This window comes from Mycena indigotica (assembly GCF_014461135.1).
Source record: "Mycena indigotica strain 171206Taipei chromosome Unknown Mind.scaff0010, whole genome shotgun sequence".
NCBI classification, from domain to species: Eukaryota; Fungi; Basidiomycota; class Agaricomycetes; order Agaricales; family Mycenaceae; genus Mycena; species Mycena indigotica.
The window spans coordinates 282,930-308,911 of record NW_023503009.1 but is presented as its reverse complement, the minus strand read 5'-3'; the positions used below and the strand labels follow the sequence as shown (position 1 = coordinate 308,911).

At 53.5% G+C, this 25,982-nt stretch overlaps 6 protein-coding genes across 6 annotated transcripts; 4 read left to right on the top strand and 2 right to left on the bottom strand.

The window, feature by feature from the left end:
- Nucleotides 1-7,283: 7,283 nt before the first annotated feature.
- Nucleotides 7,284-7,701, bottom strand: MIND_01115800 (uncharacterized protein; the record flags this gene model as incomplete). The annotated part of the gene is made up of 2 exons (XM_037367720.1): nucleotides 7,361-7,701; nucleotides 7,284-7,314 (listed from the first exon to the last, which is right to left on the bottom strand). The coding sequence occupies exons 1-2, from the start codon at nucleotides 7,690-7,692 to the stop codon at nucleotides 7,284-7,286; spliced, it is 363 nt and encodes a 120-aa protein (XP_037215552.1). The 5' UTR covers nucleotides 7,693-7,701.
- A 1,835-nt stretch (nucleotides 7,702-9,536) lies between these two features.
- On the bottom strand, nucleotides 9,537-10,335 carry MIND_01115700 (uncharacterized protein; the record flags this gene model as incomplete). The annotated part of the gene is made up of 3 exons (XM_037367719.1): nucleotides 9,537-10,026; nucleotides 10,078-10,279; nucleotides 10,330-10,335. The coding sequence occupies 3 exons, from the start codon at nucleotides 10,333-10,335 to the stop codon at nucleotides 10,001-10,003; spliced, it is 234 nt and encodes a 77-aa protein (XP_037215551.1). The 3' UTR covers nucleotides 9,537-10,000.
- A 164-nt stretch (nucleotides 10,336-10,499) lies between these two features.
- Nucleotides 10,500-12,123, top strand: MIND_01115600 (uncharacterized protein; the record flags this gene model as incomplete). The annotated part of the gene is made up of 3 exons (XM_037367718.1): nucleotides 10,500-10,754; nucleotides 10,815-11,880; nucleotides 11,993-12,123. The coding sequence occupies 3 exons, from the start codon at nucleotides 10,500-10,502 to the stop codon at nucleotides 12,121-12,123; spliced, it is 1,452 nt and encodes a 483-aa protein (XP_037215550.1).
- Nucleotides 12,124-14,743: 2,620 nt separating this feature from the next.
- On the top strand, nucleotides 14,744-15,417 carry MIND_01115500 (uncharacterized protein; the record flags this gene model as incomplete). The annotated part of the gene is made up of 5 exons (XM_037367717.1): nucleotides 14,744-14,944; nucleotides 14,993-15,137; nucleotides 15,194-15,206; nucleotides 15,255-15,312; nucleotides 15,379-15,417. 5 exons carry the CDS (start codon nucleotides 14,744-14,746, stop codon nucleotides 15,415-15,417), a joined length of 456 nt encoding a protein of 151 aa, XP_037215549.1.
- A 2,407-nt stretch (nucleotides 15,418-17,824) lies between these two features.
- On the top strand, nucleotides 17,825-19,556 carry MIND_01115400 (uncharacterized protein; the record flags this gene model as incomplete). The annotated part of the gene is made up of 6 exons (XM_037367716.1): nucleotides 17,825-18,509; nucleotides 18,563-18,727; nucleotides 18,781-18,916; nucleotides 18,971-19,124; nucleotides 19,179-19,279; nucleotides 19,325-19,556. 6 exons carry the CDS (start codon nucleotides 17,825-17,827, stop codon nucleotides 19,554-19,556), a joined length of 1,473 nt encoding a protein of 490 aa, XP_037215548.1.
- A 1,140-nt stretch (nucleotides 19,557-20,696) lies between these two features.
- Nucleotides 20,697-21,343, top strand: MIND_01115300 (uncharacterized protein; the record flags this gene model as incomplete). The annotated part of the gene is made up of 2 exons (XM_037367715.1): nucleotides 20,697-21,077; nucleotides 21,131-21,343. 2 exons carry the CDS (start codon nucleotides 20,697-20,699, stop codon nucleotides 21,341-21,343), a joined length of 594 nt encoding a protein of 197 aa, XP_037215547.1.
- Nucleotides 21,344-25,982: the final 4,639 nt, after the last annotated feature.

Sequence of the window (25,982 nt, the reverse complement as noted above, 5' to 3'; positions counted from 1 at the left end):
TGAACCTGCGGTAGAAATTAGCAAACCCAAGGAACTGCTGAATGTCCTTCTTGTTCTCCGGAGTCGGCCAAGCGGAGACGCCTGCGACTTTGACAGGGTCCATCTCCACGTGGTTGTGGGAGATGATGACTCCAAGGTACTCGATCGACGATTTTTCAAAGTCGCACTTCTCCGCTCGAAGGTACAACTTGTGCTCCTGGAGTCGCCGTAAGACCTCCTGAACGATCTGCCGGTGTTTCCGAAGGTCGGAATGGGCGATCAGAATGTCGTCAAGGTAGATCATGACGTCTCCGGAGAGGATGAGGTCCTGAAAAATGTCATTCATCATCGTTTGGAACGTTGCGGGAGAGTTCGTCAGGCCAAAATACATCACCAAGGGCTCGAACAGGCCTCGGTTAGTCCGGAAAGCCGCTTTCCACTCGTCTCCTTCTTTGATCCGGACATTGTTGAAGCCCCAGCGAACGTCGAGCTTGGTGAAGTAGCGAGCGCCCTTGAGCCGGTTGATGAGGTCGTTGTTCAGCGGAAGGGGGTACCGGTTTTTGACAGTCATCGCATTAAGAGCCCGATAGTCCTGGACGAAACAGAGTCCGCCATCCTTCTTTTTGACAAAGAAGACCGGAGACGCCATCGGAGACTTGGAGGGGCGAATCCGGCCCATCGACAGCCCTTCCTCAATGAACGTGTCGAGCTCGCGTTGCTCAAGGGGCGAGTGAGATGGGGTACACCTTGCAGTTGGCTGGCTTAGCGTCGGGGACGAGTTCGATGGCATGGTCCCAGGTTCTCCGTTCTGGGAGCGTGTCGAAAGACTCCTTGTTGAAGACGTCCTGGAACTCCTTAGCCCAGTCCGGGATCTCAGAGGGCGGAGGGGCGGAGTTCCTGGCAAAGGCTTCGGCCAGGCGCTGCGAAACAGTCCTGCCAGCGCGTATCTCCTCTGAGGGACGGAACGAGGTGTAGAAGATGCGGTCACCATATTCAAGCTGACCGTCGTCATCGTCGTCGTCGGAGTCTGGCACCAGATCAGGCAGGCCGGAGTCGTCACCGGAGACGGAATCGTCTCCGTCGTCAGGCCCAGAGAGGTCCATGGCGCAGATTGAGGGGAACGGGCCGGAGCGGAGTCGCTTCTGGAGCAGCCGGAGTCGCTGTAGCTCAGTCCGTTCAACGCGTTCTTCCTCGCGGCAAGTGGAGCAACCGCGGGGGCACCGTGTCATCTTGACCTCCTTGGTTTCCCAATTGATCTCTGGGTTATGCTTCCGCAGCCAGGAGTACCCCAGGATCAGGTCTTGTTTACCAAGATGAGTGACGGCGAAGTTGAACACGCTCGGAATGGCCTTTGTAGCGTAAGACCAAGTCCGCAATCTGATTAATGGAGCCGGCATCATTCGGAGTGCCATCGACGTTAAAGACTGGAATCGGTTGCGCCAGGGTGCGGACCGGAATGCCATTCCGAGCGACGTAGTTCGTGTCGATGAAGTCGGAGGTGGCGCCACAGTTAACAAGCCCAGAGAGGGAGAGCTTCAGCGCACTAGTGGTGGACTCTAGCTCCAACGGGAGGTGGAGGGAGTTCACCCTGGGGGGTAGCGGCAACGGTGTACTGCTTGGGTAATTTCTTTTCCCAGGCAGTGAGGCGGCAAAGGACGATGACCGGAATCGCGGGTGGAGTCGGAGTCGGAATTGAAGCGGGGGCAGGAGAGGGTGTGTCTTTCGTTTCGGGCTTGTTGTAGGGCAAAGAACTGCATTCATCATACAAGGAGGCAAAACGATTTATAGACGCGAACGAGGGCACACCAGTCACTCGTCGCGGGGGACAAAATCCTCTCCGGCCATCGACTCCGGGCAGTTTCCGGCAGCGGGGACAAAATCCTCTCCGGCCATCGACTCTGGGCAGTTTCCGGCAGCGCAGCTGTGTCCGAGTAGCGGGCGATCAACTCCGCTAACATCTCGTCACCGAGTTGTTGGATCACCTCGTCGAGGATGTCCATTGAGCGGACATCCGCGGGGAGGGGGCAATCTCGGGCGAGATGGTTTGGGTCGCCGCACCTGAAGCAGGCGCGACGAGGAGCACCCCAAGCTCTAGTGCGATCCAACTCCATAGGGACGGGAGCTGGAGGCGCCGGAGCGGGGGCGCGGGCTGCAGGTGGCACAACCGGAGCCACTGGGCGGAAAGGGGCCAGAGTCGGGACGCGGTTGACCGGAAACGGAGTCCGAATCAAACCGCCAGGCGTCTTGGGGGCGGCTGACTTGATCAGCTTGGCCCGGACCAGGGCCTCGTATGGACGGAAGACCCGGGTGCGCCAGCTAAGGTAGTCCCGGAGGTCCGGGGGGTCGTTCGAGGACGTGATTCCGTTGTTGATCAGGGGGTCAAGTCCGTGGCGGAACTTGGTCACCTTGACCAACGCGTCTTCGAATCCGGCGAGGTCCATCAGGTCCTCGAAGTCGTCTGAACCGGAGTCGGAGTCGGAATCGACGTCTCCGGCGATGGTATTTGGGGTCCGCCAGCATTATTAGCGGCGGCAGCAGCAGCGGAAGCCTGGTTGGTGAGTAAAGCAAGGGCCTCAGTTAGGCTATCGATTTTCGCCTCCAGTGAGTCCAGTCGGTCGTCTGCAGTGGGAGTGACTCCGGACGGCATGACGGGTGCGGGGACCACAGGAGTGGAGGAGGAGGGGCCAAGTGGCAGAGGCGGTGACGAGGGCGGAACGGACTCGTACTCCGAGCCTGAGTCAGCGCCGAGCCTGGCAATCTTGTCCGGTTGATCCCGTAGAGAGTTTCTTCTGCTGTAACAGCAACCCCGGAGGCCTGATATCAAGGCCTAGCAGGGGAGGATCCAAAGAGAAGAAACTCTAAGGGTCCGCCTGCTAGGTAGCTGACTATATACTGCTTGTCCGTAGCTGCCGCTGTCGGGCACAGAAGGCTTGGGCGGCGTCGCAGGCAAGGTCCCAGGGCGACCGTTGGGAGGGCGTTGACGGATCGGTGATTGTGCGGGCAAGATGGAGGGCCAGGCCGGAGACGGAACCGGAATCGGACCGGAATCAGAAGCGTCTCCGAGGGGCCGAAAGGGAGGTTCCCCTGACAGGCACGCTTTTATCTCCCCTTCATCTCCTATGTACCCTCGGGTAGTGGTTAAGCTACTTGTCTTCGGAACTCGATCGGAGGCGCGCGGCCTGGTTAATAAGCGCCCGATTTCTGACATCCAACAGTGCTGACTTGCTTGTTGACGACAGGCTCCCTGCGGTACCCAACCTGGGGTTCCGATGCATCAGTGGCTGTCACCAGAGACATGGAATGATGAATGAAGGTCTCTAGCTCTGACCTGCCTTTTATGCATCAGCGTGTCTCTGACTCCGTAGGTGAGTCCAATCAGATCAGCATGTCAATATAGCATGACGTACTGATTACCGCTTCACTGACAACGTCCATCACAGTAATCAATGCTTCTCGTCGTTGTCCTTGACGGTGAGCAGAGGCATTCCCAAAGATTTTCTAAAAAATCTGAAAATAGACAGGTTGCGTGAGCCACCGGGGGTGCCACCAGGTGGCATTTTTGCGTTGCGCGCAGGGTGGCTTCGATGCCCTGGAGTGGCTCCACAGGTGGCTATGTCATGACATCACCACTGTAGGAGCCACTGAGCACGCAACGGCAAAATGCCACCTGGTAGCTGTCCTGTGGCTAACGCAAACTCTCTAATATTAGGGTGTGTCGGGCTGATAGCGCTGATAAACGAACGCCACATATTTTCGTAAAGTACGCGCCCAAAACCGTGTTTTCTAACGTTTTCGACTTGTAGCATGGCTAAAGCCACCCACAGGCATCGATCCAGCAGGCGAATTGCTGCTGCATTCAACATACAGGATTTCTCAGATTCAATCATATGGGTCACAGCAATCGGGCGGCTGGATTCCATCCGGTATATTCAGCAGTTTCCCCGGTCTGTTCTGAAATGGAGCCTGGCTGCCCTCGGTGCGCCAGGCCCTCTCTGCGCCACCTCTATTTAGTGCTGGCCAAATATAATTATATTATTTTATGGGCATAATATATTATAGTCATATCATATTCAGAGCTCCAACACAATAATATATTTGTAGTATAGTATAATTATATTTAGCAGCAAAATATGAATATGTTACGAATATATTCAACTATAATCTAGTATGCATATCTCTTTGTATATTGGATATATTCACTGCTAGAAAAAAATTCAAAACATGAGATACATGCTGGATTGTCAGGGCCTCTCTAATTCCAACCTTGGCTCTATAGGACTCTCAAGATACAATCAGGGACATTGCCACTAACATTAGGTTGGCCTGTAGACACTTGATCAGGGGTTAGTGTGTGCCCAGGTCCATTCCTTTGCTGCGCAGCCTGCGCGCGGTCTATTTCTTGAAATAACAACAATGGTTGATGTGGAGCAGGTGTCTGGTGAGTTCCTGCCTGCGCAATATTACGCGCTTCGGTCCCGACTTCAAGGAGACACCTCCACCGGGGCCCACACTGCCTCCGGCGGCCTCCCGGCCCCGCCGGCCTTCCTTTTGCCAGGTCGAACAATGAGTCGCACACGGGAAATGGCCACGCCATTAGCCCACAATGGCCATGGCAGTCAACATTTGTAGAACTGGGAGCTGCCTGGCCACGGGCTGCAGCTGCTTGTGGCCTGTGGCCTGCCTCTATCAGTGGTGTTGTATCAAACTTGGGAGGCCACAGATATGTGCATAGTTGGTTACGATGGCTGGGGAGCTGCTGACTCTGTCCCAATGACACAGTCTCCAAAATGTTACTATACTAGTGCTGGCCAGAATTATATTATGGTTGATTAAATATTGAATATATTCAGAATATTATGAATATATTATGCCCTTGGCAGATCACTTGAATATGATTATGTTTGAATATATTATATTATATTATGACTATACTATATTATAGTCATAGAATATTCAACTATAGCCAGGTGGATGGTAACAGCTATTTTCTCAGTCCATGTACTCAGTCATAGTACTAATCTTAGTCTGAGTTAGCCCTACTTCCAATAAATGTCACATAGTATCTATTGTATGCAGTGATTCATACATTACTCCTAGTAGGAACAAGTGTCAGAAGTGATCACTTTGGGTTGACCCTATTAAACATAGTGTAGAACCCCTGATCAAGTATCTACTGACCAACCTAATCCTGGTGGTAATACCCCTGATTGTATTTTGAGGGTCCTATGTATCCAAGGTTGGAATTAGAGAGGCCCAAAAGGAAGTTGCCCTAACAATCCAGCATGTATCTTATGTTTTTAATTTTTTTCTAGCAGCAAATATGTCAAATATATCAAGAGATATGTATACTAGATTATAGTTGAATATATTCATAATATATTCATATTTTGCAGCTGAATATGATTATACTATACTACAAATATATTATTGTGTTGGAGCTCCGAATATGATATGATTATAATATATTATGCCGATAAAATAACATAATCATATTTGGCCAGCACTATACTACTCATCATCACCTAAAGTGACCGGTAATTTGCTGATTAATAAGCGGTTATTGATGCTATCAGCGTGGAATTTGGACCACTATATTTCTACCATATTCCCTCCATGCCCCCAAATTTGCAGAGTGATTGGAACACTGATTGTCATGTAATCATGTCAACAAAAACACACATAATATCTGAGATCAAGTTTTAGAAGGAAATATGCTCAAAGCATAACACATGAATAGCAGAACATAGTGAAATTGAACAGAGTACTTCATACACATACATTCTAGCCTCCCATGTCCATGAAATCAGTATAATATTCCATACAAGCAAGGGGGACACTGATATAGTGGATTACTCTGCCCCTAGACAATTGATTCCTCAGGCATTATGAGTCATTTTTAGACCAAGGAAAGCATTTATCGAGATTTTGTAACTGGTACTTTTTATCAATGGGTAACAGCTACATACACTCTGAATATCATCTGGATTGGACAATTTTCAGCTTTTGGCTTATTGTCAAATTTGAGCCAAAAATGGCAGGGTTAAGAGAATGGTTTGCGTATTACATCTCAACAGCCAGAGCAAACTCAACTAAATTTGGAGTATCAGTTCAGAATCATGATAGCTTCTCAGCATCAAAATATCAGACTGATTGGATCAATAATAGCTTAGTAATCGGCAAATTACCGGTCACTTTAGGTGATGATGAGTATACATACTTATAGTAAGTTACCCCCCAGATTCAAATGTGTCGGGCACTGCTAGAGGGAACCTGATACCATTCATAATGGTCCACACCAGTATATTGTCTATAGTTTGTGATAATATATAAAGTTGTCAAAGAGTGGTTTGACTCGGTGCACGTGACTTTCATTTTGGGACAAGGCCTTGGTGGGATTGGCAGGAGCGTGGTAGTGGAGATGAGATATGGTGCAGGTGGTATTTCGATTTTGCATTCGAGGGCTCGCAAGTATGTTCGAAGGTGAATGAGCTGTTGAGTGTGTGTTTGAATGGGTAGTGGAGAAGTACGAGCAACGTCTCGTTGCTGCCAGATCAGGAAATACCTCCCCCAGAAATCCTATGAGATTTCTCAAAATTTCCTGAAATCAGTAAGGATTTTACCTGATTTCTTTGATTTCCAGAATTTCTGTGATTCCTTTAGTCCCCCAGAAATTTTGGGAAATCGGAGGAAATTTCTGGTCAATTTCTACGCAATTTCCAACAATTTAGCGTTGTTATGAATAGCTTTCATGCATATCAAAGCAAGCCAATTATTAGATTGAACGCAAAGCTATCAGTACAATATGTCTACGCTATTCCACAAGATAGTCCTACACGCCTTGTTGCTGTCAGCGCAAACGCCGCAAACGCGACACAGCGGGCCCTCGGTCCCTGCGCGCCGAACAACACTGCTGCCGGATATTCACGGGACTGCAAGGTGGGTAAGTAAGGAGGAGGACGAGCGAGAAGAGGGGAGGGAAGAAGGACTACGCACGAGCTTCCATCGTGCAGTCGCGCGACACATCACTTGAGGCCGACTATGACCAACAGCGTCATCATCTCCACGCAGTTCTAGCTAGGGTATCATTAGCGGGAGGACACAGAGAGGAGGGCAGGACGTACCGGGTTGTAGTGCCCGCCTTGCGTTTCGCGGCTTGTTGGCACAGCCGCGCAGGGAATGGGCAGACTGCGGGGCCCACGCTCATGCGGCATCACCAGACCTCGTCCAGCGACCGATGGTACGGCGTGGATGGCTGTCAGCAAGTGACATGCGCGAAAACTGGCGCCGCACTGTTGGTTGCTGGACTAGAAGGAAACTGGGGTTGGCGGGCCAACGCTTGGTTCGGTCAGCTAGGTTCCATAGCCTTTATAGAGGCACTCACCTGCCATTTGAAGCCTTCGATCCCTCGAGGCGTCTCCGGTCGCCCTCCTGTCCTCCTGTCTTCCCAAGGACCAGCACAGAGGCGGTGTATGCAGAGGACGGGTAAGCATGGGCCACGTTCAAGACGAACAACTCACTGGCAATGACTCTGGCGCTTGTCAAATGGGCACACCCAGCAGGGTGACCGCCAACAAGCGAGGGAGAACAGAGAGCTGGCAGGCCCGCCGCCGCTCTCAGCGCATCTCGACGGACAGGCATTGGTAGAGCGTCGTGCATTGGCCGGCGGCCTATGCTCTTGAAGGTCAATGAGAGGGGAAGATCGAGAAGGAACATGAGGGGGGAAGGAAAGAATGGTACGATTCTTTTTTTGATGTCACACATATGTAACAAATCTATCAAAGATCTGCCAAAGACATGGCAACGTGATAAGTTTAGGGCCAGTCTTTGATGGCACACTTGTCAACACAATTTTGAATGACAGAGTTAAAAAGCAACCCCCAAGTATCAGACCTTGCAGAGATAAATAGTTACACATGTGATGTATAGTACTTGTCATGGTTTGTGTTCATTTAACTATCTATTTGACATGCTCCAGAAATACTTGGAAATTTCCAGAAATTCTGTGAAATCTGGCTAAATTTTACATTATTTCTCAAGGCCACTGAAAATTCCAAAAATTCCATGAGATTTCTCAGGGAGGTTTTTCCTGATGAGTCACTGGTGGGATGAGTTGATGCATGCTTGGTAGCTCCAACGACTGGCCGCGCCCTAAGCAAGTCCCAGCCAGCCTCTGGCTCTTCCAGCGCGAAAGACATCATCAACGGTCGTCATCGCTGGCGTACACAAACTACTGAGGAAATACAAGCAAGAGAAGGGGAGTAAGCGGCGCAGATCTCTCGCGATTATGCCCGAAAACGCACCTCGCCCAGCCAAAGATACCGTCCTCGCGCTTGTTTTATGCGGTGGCGATAACTGTATGCTCACTGAGCTTGCAACAATGGAATCGAGGAGGTGGCAGAAATGGAGGAGGCAGGCGGAGAGAGGTTAACGGCGATACTGGTTTTGAGCTCGATGCGGAAGAGCGGCTTGCGCCGGAGGGAATATGACTGTCAGCAGCAGCATACAACCAAAAATGAGTGCTTGCGCGCACCTGTGGCTAGCTGACTTAACCCCCGGTTGTCCCTCAAGCGTGCAGGCTACCGAAAAGATCTAGGAAGTGCACTCAGAAGAGCGGTGAGTCATGAAGCGCCACGTACATACTTATCGTTCCCCGCTTATATGCCCTCCCTGGCCCAACTACGGTACCTCCAGCAACGAAAGCCTCTTCCTCCGTCGACCTAGCACTACATCACGTCTACACGTCAAAAGTACTTATGAAGTCGTTTGCAAGTTTCTCGAAGAAAGGCGAGCGTGGATTATGAAGGACTGGGGTGTTATAGTATATCGCAGACAACAAAATGGTCGTCCGTACTGATAAAATGAGTAAGTACAGTAGATGTAAGCAAGAAGCAACGGAACGAAAAAAAGATTTCCAGTTTAGTCAGCAGATAGTCAGAACGTGAGGTAGGTAAGGTAAGCAGACAGACATATAGGTGGTAGCGAATCCGGAGAGACAAACGATGTGTGCTTGGAAGAAGTGTATTCCGCGGTTTGCTCGATGCCTACTCCTTCCCCCACGCCCGATACGGAGATTCGAGCTCGCGACATTAGGGCCTCGAGATTGTCAAGCGGGGGACCAATTGCTCGCGACAGCAGTCAAGAAACGACGTCAATTGGGTCGCTCGAGCGAAAACGCTGAAGAACGGGCCGGACGACTGCACAAATACAGGCAGAGAAGAATTGGGAGTGAGGATTGTGTTGCCCTGCAAAAATAGGTCCGGTTGGTAGAGCCCCTACACCACTGGCACGTATTCACGATTTGTCGGCCATAGAGCGCGACTGTGCCTCGAGTGACGCAGCAAAAAAACGATGTAGGGTAGACGCTTGCGAATGTGGGGGTGGGTGGGCGCTATCTATTTTGCGTGGATGAACGCGATAGATTTGCTGACAAGGATAGTGGTCACGTAGGGACACGTTTTCAATGCGCCTGCCCATTTGTGGTTAGCTTGCATCTCGCCGCAAGAAACGCATTACATACTAAAGTTCCCCGCGTTTCCTTCGCGCGCTCCACGACAACATTATCCTCTCTGTTGGCGACGACCACGACCACGACCACGCCGGCCGACCATGCTTGAGCGCCGTTCACCACCAAGCCTATGATTGGCGGCTTCGCTTTCCGCAGTCTTCAAAGTCGATAGCGAAGCCGCTCGGCTCCGGAAGAGGGGTGACAAAAAAGCAAGCCGCAAACGAGGGCGGAGGAACTTGGATGAAAGGAAGACACGAGCGGACAAGATATGCTTGATAGGGCTTGTAAGCCCGATATCTGGGGGAAAGGCGGAAGAGACGACTTTCGAGTGGGAGATAGGACGGTTTGGCCAAGATGAGGGGGTTGTTTGGGCTCGAAAACAACGTTGAAGGTGACTGGGGCGGCGGCGAACTTGAAACCCCTGTTCACGAAGGACGGATGGGTGTGTGTATGTGGGCTCGTTAGGATTGTCAATGTAAATGCATAGCCAAGCTGCACGCTTTTGTGCGCGGGACGCTAAGAAGACGGAGTATAATCGAGTCCTGAAGTCGCAATGAGCAATCAGAAAAGGGAGGAAAGCTCGGTCAACGCACTGGTGTCTGCAGATTGCCATCCACATGCATCCTTCATCCTTGAAGTTTCCTCTCCGCGAACGACCATCTCCCTCAGTAGTATATCCTTCGTATCCATCGTTGGCGCGTTTTGGACCAGAGAGGGGTCGCTTGTGCGGGGGTGCGGCGTCTGTGGTGCTGAAGCTTTAAGCTCTGCGATACTAGTCCTTTCAAGGAGAGAAAGCTACATGAAAAGTTAGCAAAGCGGGTGTAGGAGGAGCGGAAGAGACGCACCAGCATCTGCTGATGGATACAGTTGCTGAAGACGAGTGAATGATGCTGGGGGGAGAAGACGGCAAGAACGGGATGGTGGTACGGAAGAGAGAGGAAAAAGTGTGATCGATCACAGTCACATTTTACAAGCCAAGCTTGCTTTACTCGCTCATCTTCCGTTCTCTTCATCGATGCACCGCTGCCTGGAGACCCCCGAAATTGCGCTACAGGTTGTGCAACAACTCGCCAACTCGCCAGAAGATATAAGCGTGCCGTCCCTTGCACGTCTGGCACGCACTTGTCGGCTCTTCTCCGACTTTGCCCTCGAGGAGCTGTGGCGTGGAGACAACTTGAAATTTGTCCAGAGACCGCTGTTACATCTTCTACGGTGCTTTCCGCCCGACTTGGTGGAGATCATAGAAAGAGACGGAACACGGGGAGGAGTGGTTAGTGCTCGTACCGAGTAAACTTTTCTCAGTTGCTTCAGTGTTGACACTAGTACGCAGAATCAGCTGCGCCCATTTGTCCTCCAAGACTTAGACCGTCCGGAGCGGTACTTGCGGCTGGTCAAGACATTGTTTTATTATCCTAGCGACACAACACTCGACACGCGTATTTTGATCTTGTTTTCGACATGGATACCCTGGGACTGCATATTCCCTTCCCTGCAAAAGCTCACGTGGAGTACGGAGTCTGGACATGCAGATGGTGAATCCACCGAGATCGCCAACCTCCTCCGCTTCCTGTTAGCACCCCAACTCCACACTTTATACCTGAGTGGCATAGGCGATATGTCACTCTCCCTCCTCACTACCGTCGCATCCCGGAAGCTCCCAATTCGCGAGTTGAGTATTTCTGCGCCGACTGCAACATCTCCCGCACTGTCAATTAGCGCCTTCTTGCGCTCTCTCCGCCGTCTGGAATCTCTCGAAATCGAGCAGCCCGTGGATCAACAAGCGTTTTGCTACCTCTCTTCGCTTCCAACCCTTGAGTCGCTCAGAATCCATGGCACTTTCGATATTTGTCCCTGCCACAGTTCCCAACACGAGTCTTTTCCCGCATTGAATGACTCCAGCTGGTTTAACACCGACTTAAACGACATTATCCGTTTCCTGCCGACGATTGGCGCCTCCCCGCTGAGCCACTTCTACCTCGATCCCAACCTGTCGACAACCACCACACTTGTGTCGGCGGTCATATCTGGGCTTGCAGCGCTGCCAGGGCCCGTCCAGACGCTGCGCAAACTTACAATTGTCAATCTGGTGTGGGAGACAGCAGGGCAATGGGAAGGCGACTGGGGAGTCAGTGCATCGGCGCTGGCACACCTCTCGCGTTTTACCGGCCTGACCCATGTTGCGCTGACTGCTCCTGGCGGAATCGATTTGGATGATGACGTGCTCGCCGGGCTCCTTGAGCAGCTCCAGCACCTGTTGCTAAACCATCCAAAGACTGCCACACGGCTAACCATTGGCGTGCTGGTAATTGCGGCGCGACACACGGCGTTGCAGCGCCTGGTACTGACTATGGACGGCGGCACTGGGCCGTTGCCGGCGGTGGGCATTTCATCCGCCAGTATGCTGACGGAACTGTATGTCGGGCACACACATGTCGGGGCCGGCGCTGATGGCCCGATTCCTCTGCTCGCTGTTCCCGGAGTTGAAACATATTGGCAATGCGTGGTCAGACGAAGTTGACGAGCTGGATGGCGAGGCCACGGAGGCCCAGCTTGCTGCTCTGGCTGAAGCACAGCTTCTCGAGCTCCGCTGGGAAGCGGTTGCGGAGATTGTTGAACGGAGTGAGGTTGAACAACAGTGAGGCGAAACAACATTGGTGATTGAATGGGAGCCATAGCTAGTACTTGCAATACATTATACTCAGGTTCCGGGTGTTCCTTATTCCCCACGGCGCACACGAAGAAGAGGTCGCGTACAATAACTTGAAGTATGTAACAGTACTATGAAGGTCGAAGAAATTGAGACCTAACTCGGGCAAAATGGCACAAATATTGCCTTCACATCCCCAGCGTCTCGGAAGAACTATGTGCAAGGATCTTTCACTTCAAGACTTGAATATTCATGAGCTGGGTGAAGCCGATGTACGCGAACACATGGTTATACCAGCACAGGTTTATTCGAAGAAACGTGGTCACTAGGGCAGGAAGTTGTTAGAAGTAGGCGCCGAGCATCACTGGACCTATCGCACAAGCCACCCACCCACACGACCTCTCGATTAAATAAGCTTCCCGCCTGCCGCACAGGCGGCCGTGCCGCAAATATGTTTGCGATGACGGTCTGCAACTTTGAAGAGAGCAGTTTGTGTATCTCGGTAGAGATACGGTGGTCGTAATACGTGCCGCCGCGTAAAAATAGCCAACGCGGGCACGTTTTGGCGGGAGCTGGCGCGAGAGGCGCAGGAGCCTGAGGAGGGGGCAGGAATGAGGGTAAGTATGTATAGGTGGTGAGACGGGGGCGTTGAATTAGTTTTTAAAGGTTGGACGAAGGGAGGATGTCGACCGATGACCCGACCGGCCGTAAAGGAAGGTCTAAGTCGGTGGTGGCCGAGCGGCAGCGTGTCGTGGGCCACGGTAGGCGCCCTTCGCTAACCTGCGAAGACATGAGCGCATATATGCGGGCCACATTCAGATGCTTGAGAAGCGTCGCCTGAGAGACAAGCACCCGTCGCGGAGGGGATGGCAGTGGTATCAGATGCTAGCGCTGGTTGCCAGCGAAAGTCTGATGACAGCAAAGTCAGAAGGTGTATGAGGCGGGTAGGTGTGGCCACGCACCGTTAACCCGCTATACTCTCGAATATGGTCTCCCGCGGCACCAATGCGTTAGGCCCCAGTCCGCCAAAGGCCGCTAAGTCTCTCGAACGGGAGCTGTGGAAAGTTTTTTTGTTGTCAGTGCAATTGGTGGGGGCGCAAGGGGGAACAGACCAGACTGGCGGGTGACGACACGCGTTAGAACACGGTACTATTGCAGCGAAGAGGGGCGGGTCGCAGGAGGAGAGATGTTCTGGGCAGCGGATTGCGCCTACGGCGGTAAGCACAGAGAGCAGTAGAAAAGGCGCTCCAACGCACTAATATTCGAGCCCGCAAACCCGTTATGAGTGATTTGTCTTCGACTCTATCCATCCTAATGCCCTTATTCCGCCCAGTGCTGCAGTCGTACAGTCACCTGGCGGGACGGTCAGCCAGCAGGCTCAGCGACAAGAAACTGGCAAGCAGACACACTGTGGGGCTATCCGAGCATTTTCTAGTCCTCCCGAGGGGCGCGCGTCGAGGGCCATTGAGCCGGGCAACAGTTGTCCGCGGCATGGTCGTGGTACAAGAGAGAGAGGCGAGATCGGCCCGAAAACATGTGACTTCGCCGATCTTTACTCCGCACCACCACGACGACCGGCGCACACGCCACTGCCTCCTTCCAGCGCCACGTTAGCTGGTCATCGTCGTCAGGAGCGGTGTACCGCTCCCAAATGCGATGAGCACGGCGTGTAGGCCCCACGTAAGTCCCTTCCTTGATGTTTTCTGTTTTGCGTGCTGAAGCGCGATTTCTGCCGATAGCACTGCACACTATTCGAACCCTTTGCTGGTGGACTAGACAGGAGTATAGAGGGATGGGAAAGAGGTGGAGAGGTCCGGGGTCTGCTGTGTCCCGCAGACGGTGCGTCGCCATCTCTGCTGCTGTGTGAAAGTGCTAATTCATCACAGACCGGCTTGGGAGCAAGCGCTCTTTATCACGTTTCCGCGGGAGGTAGACTGCACGCCCCACCGTACATATCTACGCGCCACAACGAATCAGCAGGCAAGGGAGGCCAGCAGGCGACAACGTGCGTGCTTGCCTATTCCATGAGCTTCTCGCTGACGGCGCAGACGGCGAAAGCTTTTTCTGACGGGGCCGGCCCTATTACCTCTTCCGCCGGCTTATTGCCATCTCTCGCTCGCCATGCACGCCTTCAAATCCATGCCCACTTCCCAGAGAACAGGCGCGAGGCTATGACGGCGGCGGGTCTACAAACTTGCGAAGTGCTGCGGGTCACGCAGGAACAGCGGCGCCTGTCTGGATTCGCGAGGCAGCTTGCAAAATTCATCACGCACTCCACGAATGCTTCTCCCCTCCCTTTCCAATCAGCGAAAGCCCTACCCGCCTGGTATCCCTTGCTCATTGTCGACGATTCTCCACAGGACAGTGCAACTTGTAAGCTCTTCCCTCGCGGGATCATCTTGTCATCGATACGATGGTACTGAAGAAAAATCATGACGCCTCATGCCCGTAGGACCCACGCCCGAGCGGCGCCACATGGTAACGGGTGAGCTCTACTCGCGTTTGCCTACTGCTTAAAGGCGGCTTGTTTCTATAGAACGACCACAGGGAGCATATGATGGATTGAAGGGACTGGAGATCGTTGGGCCAATGCAGGAGGTGGAAGTGCATCAATGCGTTATCTTGGCTTGTCGCGTTTCCTCCTTCAAGTTGGGCAGGGCTGTTGGGCTCGAGGCGGTCACCCGCTGCTGGACAGCGTCGGTGTCTCTTCTCTCGCGCTCGTGCTCGCGACCTCTTTGGCGTCAATCCGAAAGATGGGCCATCCCGCCATAACAGCTCGCAAGCACAAGCCCCATTCCACGACAACTACCAACGTGCGTGATGTGTCTGCTCATTTGTATCGATGCTCACTGGTCATCAAGCCTGAGCTCGCTGACTGCTGCCCTTTTCCTTGTCGCGTGTCGCTTGCGACCGTGACGCGGCTCGAGGCCAGCATGGACACCATTAACGAGCGGGAACGGAATGGACTGTGCTTAACAGCGGGAGGGGAGGGGATATCTAAAGAACGTGCGTTCTTTCGCTTATCGTTCCGGCTTGCGTTAACTATCTGGCGGCTCTTGAAGTCGAATTGCTAGGGTGTATTCGACTTTGTCTTCAGAAAACTGAAGCCTGACAAAACGACAGAGTCAGAGGGGTAGTCGAACGAGGGATGTGTCAATGCAAGATTCGTCCTTGGAGCTCGGTCGGTCGTCACTGTCTTCTTCAAATCGGCAGACTCATATCCATTCCCTGTCCCTGCTTTGCATAGGTGAACGACGAGTTTGGTGATGATACACGCTCACCATAGAGTAGAGTAGGGTGTGCAAGCACGCGCGTGTAATTGGAGGCTGAGGTATGTGCTGTGGCCAACTCGCTCTTCTTCACGTTCTCTGTTATCCACCATTCCCCCCGGTCTGTGTGGCTTTTGGAGCAGGCAGACAGGAATACTCACCCTCCCTCTCCGCGCCCGCGTTTCCTCCCGGCCCGGTTCTCGGCGTCCATCGCCCTCGAAAGACGGGGCAGGAGAGGGAGGGTGAACTATGATGTGGTGCCGTCGAGCTGCTTAATTCAGGCTGTGATTGGAACGGCCTTCGTTCTTCGATTGCTCCGACCACAACTGAAGAAGCATCCGTGACTCCTCGTCCGGATCGAGGAGGCAACGGGCATTTTCGTGGGTCCAGGCGCCTTTCGCGCTTCTCGGCGCGGAAAGCAGGCCACGGACAGGGATACGGGAGGGACAGTGTGGAAGCGCGTAGTTGAATCGTGCAAGTAACTACAAGACAAAGTCCCAGCAGAACGCGACAAGCAGATAGAGTAAAGGAAATGTATAGTAAGTAGTACGGAAACGAGTACGTGCAGAATATATATCAAAGGAGCTAACGAACAGCAAGCCGCCCACTCGCCGCCACCGACCAGAGACGCGGCGACAAGGACTGCTACGCAGGCCTCGCTCGCGCAGATTAGCGCCAAACGGGGGTGCGCAGCTAGCTCTTCTCGTGGTTCCGACGACGATACCATTAGTCGTCCCGCCCTCCTCCTTCCCCGACACCGCCCACGCCACCGCCGCTGCCTCCTCCGTCATCCTTCCAGGCACGTCCGCGCCGCGCCGGCCGCCGAACGCGTCCCCAACGACAGGCTGCCCGCTCAATACCCCAGATAGCGGCCAGCCCTATGGTGCAATTCACTTAGTCACAACCAATTTTGTACATTATCTAAGCATTATATAAGCATGGCTGAACTGGAGGATGGATGTTCAATTTGCTAAAAGCTTCATTTTGGCTAGAGGGATAAGAAATAGAGGTATTTCCCAGGAACTAATACTGCTTGTTCAAAACTAGTGGTGACTAGGTGAATTGCACCATAAAGATGAGAGAGGCGAGGCCAATGTGCATCAGCACGAAATCCCCTCGCTGAAGCGATACGTGTCATGCTGCATTGAGACGTGTTGAGGGATGTCGGCGCCGGCCGGCGCGGCACGTGACCTGGCCGATTTTGGGAAGGAGGGCCGGGGGAAGACGCAGACGCATGGCGGTTGGCGATGGCGAGCGCGGACGAGGGAGGCGGGGAGAGAGGGATGGATATGTGATGGAGATGGTGAAGACGGAAGGGGAGGGGCGTATTGGCGAGTGGTCTGGGTGGCGAGGAACCTGGAAGGGAGGTATTGGGCAACAGCGCTAGACAGTCGTCGAGCCCGAGGCAGACGGTTTGAGGTCGGCGGCCTCTTGACCTTCCAGCTCAACTCGTTCATTCCTCGGCTTCCGTTATTGCTCGTGTATCGTTTGTCATGCACCGGAGCAAAAGGCGATGAGACGCCAGGCTGTAGATTCTTGTTAGTGATTTTTCGCTGGCGGAAGGCTAGGAACGGACCAGGCGCTGTCCTTTGCACCTTCTGGGACGGGGGACTCGGCAAGGAGACGGGTAGGAGTCCGCCCTGAAGCGCGAGGAGGGAGTAAGAGGAATGGCCCAAAAAGGAAGCTAAAGGACGGAGTAAGACGCAAGAAGTGGGCGGCAGGTGGAGATACACACTCGAGACCTTAGTCTAACTCGTTTGCACCATCAGCGCCCGTCGCGAATGGATGCAGAAGGGCTCGGGAACGGCTTCTTGCTGGAGAGGGTGACCTCGCCCGCTAGACTTGAAGAACACGCGTGCAGCAGGAAACACGGCTTTCGGGGTGGAGGGGCATGTGCTTGGAGCAGATATGCGGCGTGGGGTATGAGTGAGTGGGTGGGTGCTATCTGGAGAGTCGGCATAAGTGACGACGAAAGGGGGAGAAGATGTAGGATTTGAAGCACGCACCTAGGGCCAGCAAAGAGCAGCTCCACGTCGACAACGGTGTTTTCCTTCCCTCCAGCAGACCGGTATGGTGTGCGAGCTTGCGGATAATGGAGTCAAGACGGCTGGTCCACCGAATCAGCAGGAGTTTTGTAAGTGGAAGTATTCACGCGCACCAAATAAACAAGCGCTGCATTTCCGCTTATGGGGCGCCTCAGACGCTCGCGTTCGTTGTGTCCGAGTTGAGAAAGATGGGATGGGAGAGGAAGGCGAGACGCGACATGGCGGAGAAGACGAAGAAGGGCGGCTGTGACGTCACAACGGATTCCTCTCTTTCCTCCCACTTTCGGGCCGGGCAAAACGACCAAACACGCTGCATACACAGGCAGACATGCTGCCTACACGAGGTGGCCACTCACAGACGCCTCTCTTCCTCTCATCGATGTCGCTCGTCAGAGACTCCCCCGATACCTGGACGGCCAACGGCGTCGAGTCCTCCTTCCGTGTCAGCTTCGACGTAGACTCCTCGCCCACTGGGACGACCGATGTCTGCGGCTGGGGCTGGCGATTCAAGTGGGACAGCTCGTATGGTCCCATTGCTGTCTACTTCGACCCGTACCTTGTCGCGAACGCGGAGTACGGACGCGTATCGTGCACCGCCAATGTCGTAGCAACAGGACTGTCGAAGTATGGCTTGGATTACTCTTTGCGGACGTTCTCCTTCAACCTCCCCTTGAGTCGCTTCATCTCCGAGTCCCCATCTACAGAGCCTCCTCAAAACACTCAGAATTCGGCGCTTATCGGCTCATGGACACACAGGAAGATGAAACGCTTCAGCTCTACGTTCAACTCACAACCGCCAATCTTGAAGCTTACCATATCCTTTGAGGCCACCTTCGCGCTTACTCCTCCTCAGCCTGTCACCATCCAGACCCGCCTCCCATTCTCTGACGAGCCCCTCCCAACACGCGTCCGCGCCTCTCTTGTCGACACGATCCATGGCGGCGAGCTCATCGATGTCAAGTTCTGGGCATATTCGCGCACGCGGAAAGGCTACGCCTATAATTCCCGTCCGCTCTATGGAAATCTCAGGCTCATGCGCGGGACTTCGAAACAGTTCGATAAAGGTACTTGTGCGCTCATATGTTTTTTTTCCGTGCTGATAAGGTTGAACGTCCAGATCTTGACGACATGTTCAGCGGATTTTTCGAATCGGGGCAGACGGATATTACGAATGACCAGGCTCCCGAGGATGCGTTTGACGGTTACGACTACATGTCCGACAGCGACCTCGAGGACGGCGAGGAATTCGATGGCGACACGGATATGCACGGCCAAGAAACCGGTAAGTTGGCAGCCGTCGTCGTCTCTACCATTACTCAGACGATACACAACTAGGGCCAGATGAGGTAGAGCAGCCTGTCGCTGGACCGAGCACACAGCGGCGTTCGACATCGCCTGATGTGATAGTTAAGCAGGAGCTCCAGGGGCGTCGCGGCCATCGCATTGTCATCAAGGGACATGCTTACAACACGTGAGTCGTCTTTATATCGAAGCTCGTTGGATTAACAGTGCGACACTGGCATAGTTGGAAAGCCTTGATATACTACCTGTACACAGGCAAGATACACTTCCGTGAGGTCGGCGGCAGAGTCTCGCGTTTCGACTTGAGTTACCGGTACCCGAGGGAAGACGGGGCACCGGAATGCTCGCCGAAGTCAATGTACAAACTCGCGGACAAGGTGATTCGGAGGCAGCTGTCGGTCTAATGATGCCTACTGAGAATCCAACAACAGCACGGCCTCGCGGAACTCAAGCTGCTCGCGTTCGAGGCGATCCGTGCGCGGCTCTCCGTCGACACTATAGTCCACGAAGTGTTCTCCAACTTCACCGCCATGTACGCCTCTTCTCTTCTGCGGCCTCTAACTGACGAGCGCTGCAGGTTCGACGAGGTCAAGACAATGCAAGTCGCCTTTCTCCGCGCAAACCTGCAGACGGCCGCCGTGCGCGAGTCGATGACACGGAGGCTGCTGTACTTCTGCGCGGAACGTGGCTCGTCGGCGTCCGCCGCGGTGCTGCAGGACGTCATATTTGGTCCAGCTCCTGCTAGCCCGCCGGCGCAATCAGTCGAGAAGCCTGAGGAGCTAGATTGGAATGACTCATACGGAACTTGAATGGAATGATATTGCCTTATCCTGACTCTGCGAGGGTGTTGGGACGAGAGCGAGCTTGGACGGGCCTGGCGGCATTGCCATCGGCGTCCTTGGGGACTCCCGGGCCACCGATATTGCCGTCTAGATCTCCCGCGAACCGCACGTCTCTTTCCCGTACCCTGAAATCACGCCCCCGTCCGAATCGCACTCAATCTGAGCAGCAAGCGCGACGACGAATGGCTGTATTGCTGTTCGGATTGAAGGCGGTGGACGTGCCACTGGAGTTGTTCTTCTGCTGCCAAGAATGATTTCGTTCCAAGCGCGAGAAACAAGGCGGAGATGGTAGTGCGCCGTCATGCTTCTCTTGAAGAGGGTGTTTCGGTCCGAGGCAGTCATGTTGATGACCTCGCCCGAGGCCCACCACCCCTCTGTCGCCAGCCTTGGACTCGGATAAACTTGGTGGCGCTTGCTGTGGAACTCAAAAATGGCGCCCCAGATTTCGAAGGGAAGGATGAAGGAGTTGCGAGCCTCAAGAGTATCACTTGGTGCCAGACGCGACATCGCTCTGAGACGCGAGTGTGTTTCGGATGGCGGTAGAAGTCAAAACGCAGATCCGGAGTCACAGCGGCCATGGTGTGACGTCTTCTCTTCTTGTATCCAAACCACCACCATCCGCTGGACAGCACGCCCAGACGATAATGACACCCGCTGAAGCGCCGTACGCGTCATAGCTTGTCGTTTGGCGAAACGAAAGCAGGATATGTGCGTGACATCACACTTTCCTTCTTTCGTCTGCACTCCCATGTCATCGCCGCACTCGCACAGGCGACCCCTCTCCGGTTCAAGACAGGCCAACGACGGATTCGAATGATGTACTACCACCGCGGGAGAGGGTAGTTGGCGGAGAGCATAGTTAAGGAGGGAGGTCAGCATGGGATGGCAATTTGCGGAGCATCGGTGGCGTGCGTTGACGTGGTTTTCCTCCCTTTTCCGATGGCTCATTCAAGTTGCGACTTCAGCACCCGATTATACTCCCTTTCCTTTGTGTCGCGCTCAAGAGCGTGCGGCTTGGCTATGTATCGACGATGACAATCCTGACGAGCCCACCACACACCCATCCGTCCTTCGCCAACACAGTTTTCGCCGCCTCAGTCACTTTCAATGTCGTTTACGAGCGCTTCCCGACCCAAACAACGCCCCCCTGCCGGACAAATCATCCTAGCTCTCACTCGAAAGTCGTCTCTACCACCTTTCCCCCCAAATATCGGGTTTACAAGCCCTGCCAAGCATGTCCTCATCCGCTCGTGTCTTCTTTTCCTCCAAGGCCCCCAAACTTTTTCATCTTGTCGTCCTCCCTCTTCCAAAACCAGGCGACTTCGCTATCGACATCAAGGACCTACTAGTACCAACGGAAAGCAAAGCCACCAAGAGGTGGTGAACGGCGCTCAAGCGGGGTCTGCAGGCGCAGAAGCTGTCATGGTCGTTGCAAAGAGAGAGGAGAATGTGGTTGTGGAGCGCGTGAACGAAAGACGAGGAACTCGTGTATGTCATTAACTTCTTGCTGCAATATTTCAAAGCTAACAACGACTGGGTAGACTTATTACAGCCGTGTACCTACGTTGCCATTCTCCTCGTCAACACATACATCGCGTTCCTCCACGCCAATTAGCCCCGGGTTCAAAGCGTCTGCTTATTCATCGTCTCCAATCTCCTCTGTCGAGAAAATCCCACAAAACGACCCCCACAGGGACCTCCCTTTCGTCCTTGAATTCTGGATCCGGCTTCAAACGCAAAGGGCTGCCGACTGAGAGCTATGGAGTCGCGCTCGTCGCGGATTGTCTAGCTAAGCACGCAAATAGAATGGAAAGGATCGGCACACTCGTATCAGGACCAATAGTCCACTTCTGAGTCCTCGTATTTTACCCCCATCCACAAATATATCTTCCTTCTTGCTAGCGCCGCGCCGCAAGCAGGCTCATGCTGGGCAAGACAGTCAGCGAATTCCTGGCACAAAACGCGCCAAAGACACACCGGATGGCCGACCCTGCATCACTACCTTGGGTGACCGCGCTGGCAGGCCGGAAACGGTACTAGATGAGAGAAGGGAGTGGACAACCGTGCTGAGCCCGCGCCGGACATGGACATGGACAATAGTGCGTCCACGTTTCCCTCTTTTCGAGTTTTTTTTGACTATCCCCGCGGATACAGTGTGTCGAAAGCTACATTCCGGCTGCTCTCCATTACCACTCATCCTCAAGCTCTCCAACGCCATTCTCCGCGCGACAAGAAAGTGTGTAGCCGTTGCTGCGTTTGGCTTGGCCGGTTCTCGCACTTGCAAACAAGGACAATGGATGGATGGGATTGAAAACGGGGAACAATGTGCGTCATTTTACTTGTCGTTTGCATGGGAGCTCATTGCCAGTCAGCAGCTCTCCGACTACTGCCCCGTGTTGCTACCGAAGGTAGGGAGAGGAATCGGAACACACAAGGCCATTGATGCTGCTCGTTTACCAGCCATATTCGTCCTCAAACGGCACTTAGAGCCCTCAAAAGCAATATCATCTAAGCTCGCACGCAATCCCGTAGCCCCACGACCACGTCCCTCTCCATCCTCGATGGCCTCGTCCCAAAACAAAAGCCAGATGCCGGACATCCCCTCCAAAGACATTCAAGTGTACTAGTATCTCCGCCGTCTCCGCCGTAGTACCCTCATCGACCTACCCGATTCTTTGAGCCCGACTATTCCACATGCTGGGCTTTCGCTAGACACGTCTATAATGGCGTCTCCGAACGGTATCGGCGTTAGCGGGATTTGCGAAGACGGAGGTGTATACTCGCATTATATGGATAAAGGAGCCGACATTGTGCTCCTCGGATGAGTCAGACAGCCTCTGGCTTGACTCATTTCGTCTCCCAAGAAGACCATTGGCGTAAAACCCATCATCATTCAAGTTCCTTCCAGCTCCTGTCTTTGCCTACTGCAACTTCTACCAACTTGGCAAGCCGGGCCTCGCGTTTGCGAGGCGACATATATCATGCATTCTGGGGGTCGTGCAATGCGTGGCGGGTGGTGAGGTAGCTTTGTACCAATCGTTGCCCTCATTTTCGTTACTTAGTTTCCTCATGCTGTCGTTTCTTTTGTTCCCACTACTAGTGCTTATTTTCATTTCTGTATGTCTGCTACCATACTGTACATGCGCTCGTTTAAATTTCTGTCTGACCGGTCTTGCCTGGGCTTTGACCACTACTTGGTCTTTATGTCTTCCACAACTAACACGCAACCATCCTCTTCGCCCCTCTTTTGCTTGTATGATAAAAACCAAGATGAGTACAGCAGCCGGGACCCTTCATCGAGTCCAGCTCCGCGGAGAACAAATCTCCGCCCGGCACTGCGCGTTTGCGAATCACAGGGTGCCAGCCTGAGCAGGTCCCAGAAAGTGATGAAGTGGGTTATTGAACCAAGAACAGAAGGAAACCGCAACTTGCGCTCTCCAGAACGGCGATCTTGGGCCACCTGTTCGTAGACAACAGTCCGGAGTCGTGCAAGCCCGGGCCGCGCATCGATAACTTCGCTGCCGGCCTGGACGTTCTTTGTACACAGAAGCGAGAGGATGGAGACACTTTCGGAATTGTAATCTCGGAGCCGCAGCTCGTGCAGAGCAGTGAGGCCTAGGGCTCCAACCATTTCCGTGTACAAACATTTGTACACGGTTATAACCGTTTTTATTTTCATTTAGTTTACCATGGTATGTAAATGGTAAATAAATGATTGCCACATTGACGTTTGAGTGAGAGAAATAATCATGATGATGTGTGACACTCTCTTCCCCGCACGACCACCTTCTATTCATGCGCCACTCTGCTCGACCGTGCCAGGCCTCAGGACGGCGGGGGGGAGTCATGCGATGCTATCTGGTTTGTCTTTGCTGTGTGCGTCTTGTCTTTTCCTGCCACAAAGACCGCTTTTCTGACTTGTTACTTTATTTCAGCTAGACTAGACGGAAATCCTCTATCAAGGCGCAGACGATGGAGGAGCAGGTGAGGAATGAGTGGAAGGACATAGAGTAGAAGGATTGGGGGAGGCGCAAACAGGTGCGTTATTCATGAAGCGCGTCATTTGCGTGGTCACTAACTTCGTGCTGCGAATCGTGCAGCTACTAGTATTCCCTCCAAGCTTCATCCATTGACTCTCCTTCGATTTTATACCCCCCAGGCTCTCGCTCGCTGCGATCAACCCTCGACTGGCTGCAGTCCCCCGCTTCCGTTGCCATTTGCAAACGATAGGAGGAAGGCTGGTGCCTGCAGCGCACCTGTTTGGCGCGATGCCGCAACGACATGTGGCCCTGGCAGTCGTGCAGCAAGGATGTGGGAACACTGGGAGCTGCCGCGCGGGATATACATGTGCCTAAAACGTGCGTCGAGCACCATTTCTACATGGTACTTGTTGCTAATGTTTTTCGCAATCCATCCAGCTTGCTCCATTCCCCGTTTATTCTCCACACACACACTTCCAGGCAACTATCGAGCACGCACCACCCCTCCCTCACCCAATACCCCCCGCTCAGTGGCCCTTTCCCCGAATTCTGCACGGCACCACTTTCGACTGCAATTACCTTCAGATCAAGGCGATCACCAACACGGAGCAAGGGAGGGCGGGGCCATGGATATAGAAAATCGTGGGCTTGGAATGTGCGTTATCTAATGTGTTCTTCACGCTGGGGCTGACGATGTTTCCGCGTATTCAAGCTCCATTCTTCTTCTTCCTTCAAATGTCTCGCCCGCCAAACATGACCACGAAACTGTTGGGCTTCTCGTTTACTTTGCCTCTTGAAATGACGAGGAGAGAGAGAGGCCGCGAGACCAGCCCCTGCTCTTCAAGTTGTTCACGGTCGTGTCTTCGACGGCTGTCTCGCCACCGCCCGCTGGACCTTCCCATCCCATCCGCGAAACTGTTGAGTATTTGGCTGTCGAGCAAGGGGGAGCATAAGAAGCACAAGACAAAACTACAACTCAGTCTCCAATCTCATCTCCGTATCCCCAGCACGCCTGCCAAGTGACGCGTGACTCGTCACTCGATTTGACGACACGATACTCCTCTGCAATGGCGCATCCTGCGGCTCTATTAACTGGATCTCATGCTTCCGCCATACCCACACATGGTGTCTATCTACTTTGGCCCATGGTACTGGGGTGTAAGGCCTCCGCTGGACGCGTTTTCATTCACGAGTGGACTTGGTCGCGGGCGAGGTCGCGAAGCTGGAAATCTGCTGGAGCACGGAAAGGAGGGGAGTTGGTCGCGGAGGGGGTGCTAATCGATCCAGTGAGTATGTCGTCCTTATTGACGCGGTTCTACATGACCATTGCCTCCAATTGCTTCCAATTCCACGACCGATACTATAATATATCGTATTCTCCCTCCACTTGCTCCGCTGTTACCCATTTTCCATGCTCTCAGCTGTTCTCGTTGACGCCAACATCACGGGCCTTGTCTTATTTCTACTCACCGTCACCATCTTCCATCGTTATCTTTACATCCTATGCTTCACCATCCGTTTTCACTCGTTCCCTCGCGAGCTGTTAACCAGTCAGCACTACTGCAATGTACTCCTCCGGCCTCGCTTCTCATCCCCAATCTAGTCGCTTGCTTTTTCCGATGACCAAAAGCACACAAGCTTCTTCTCCGGGGCAGCGGCGCTCCTTTCATGCTAATGCTGGCGATCATCAACTTCCCCCATCCTTTCGGCTCTCCCGCTTTCCTAGCACGGGCCGCTACGCGGGAGGAGGTGATCTTGGGATGGGGACAGTAGGGGAAGATAAGCACGTGGGGCTTTGAGAGGCGGCCGTCAATGCCGGGGACATTCGCCTCGCGACTTCCTCCCCCTTTACTTGACTGTCAGTCTAATTAAAGACAGTCCACGACATCTTACACTCACCCTATGGAGACCCTCAACGCCTTCCTTCGCCCGCACGGCATTGCGCTGCACTACCTCGACGAGCGCTCGCCACCTACGCTCTCCGCAGTAAAGGAAGCCTTGCTCAACCCCGCGCTGCTCGGGTATCTCATCACTCCGGAGATGGACGGCAATGCGCTGGCGAAGGGCATGTGGGAGCGGCTGAGCGAGTTTGGCTTGCGCGTGCGCGGCACGGACTAGCAGTGGGACGAGGCAGAAGAGTGGGTTAACGCTACTTAGGCTGCTCGTGCCGAGCTCGTTCTGACCCCTTGAAAACGTCGACAAGACCATCGCGCTGGGCACGGCGTATTGCCTCAGCAAGAATGGGCCTCTCACGGTGGAAGGCATCCCGGAGTGTGGCCAACGAGTTGAGACAGACGTTCACAGCGGATGGCGCGCTCATGGATCATGTGGCCGCTAGTCAAATCGCACATCGCAATGCCTGCCAATTCGAGGGCCGCTGCGGCTTCGTTTGTCCGGGACAATAAAGCCGTTG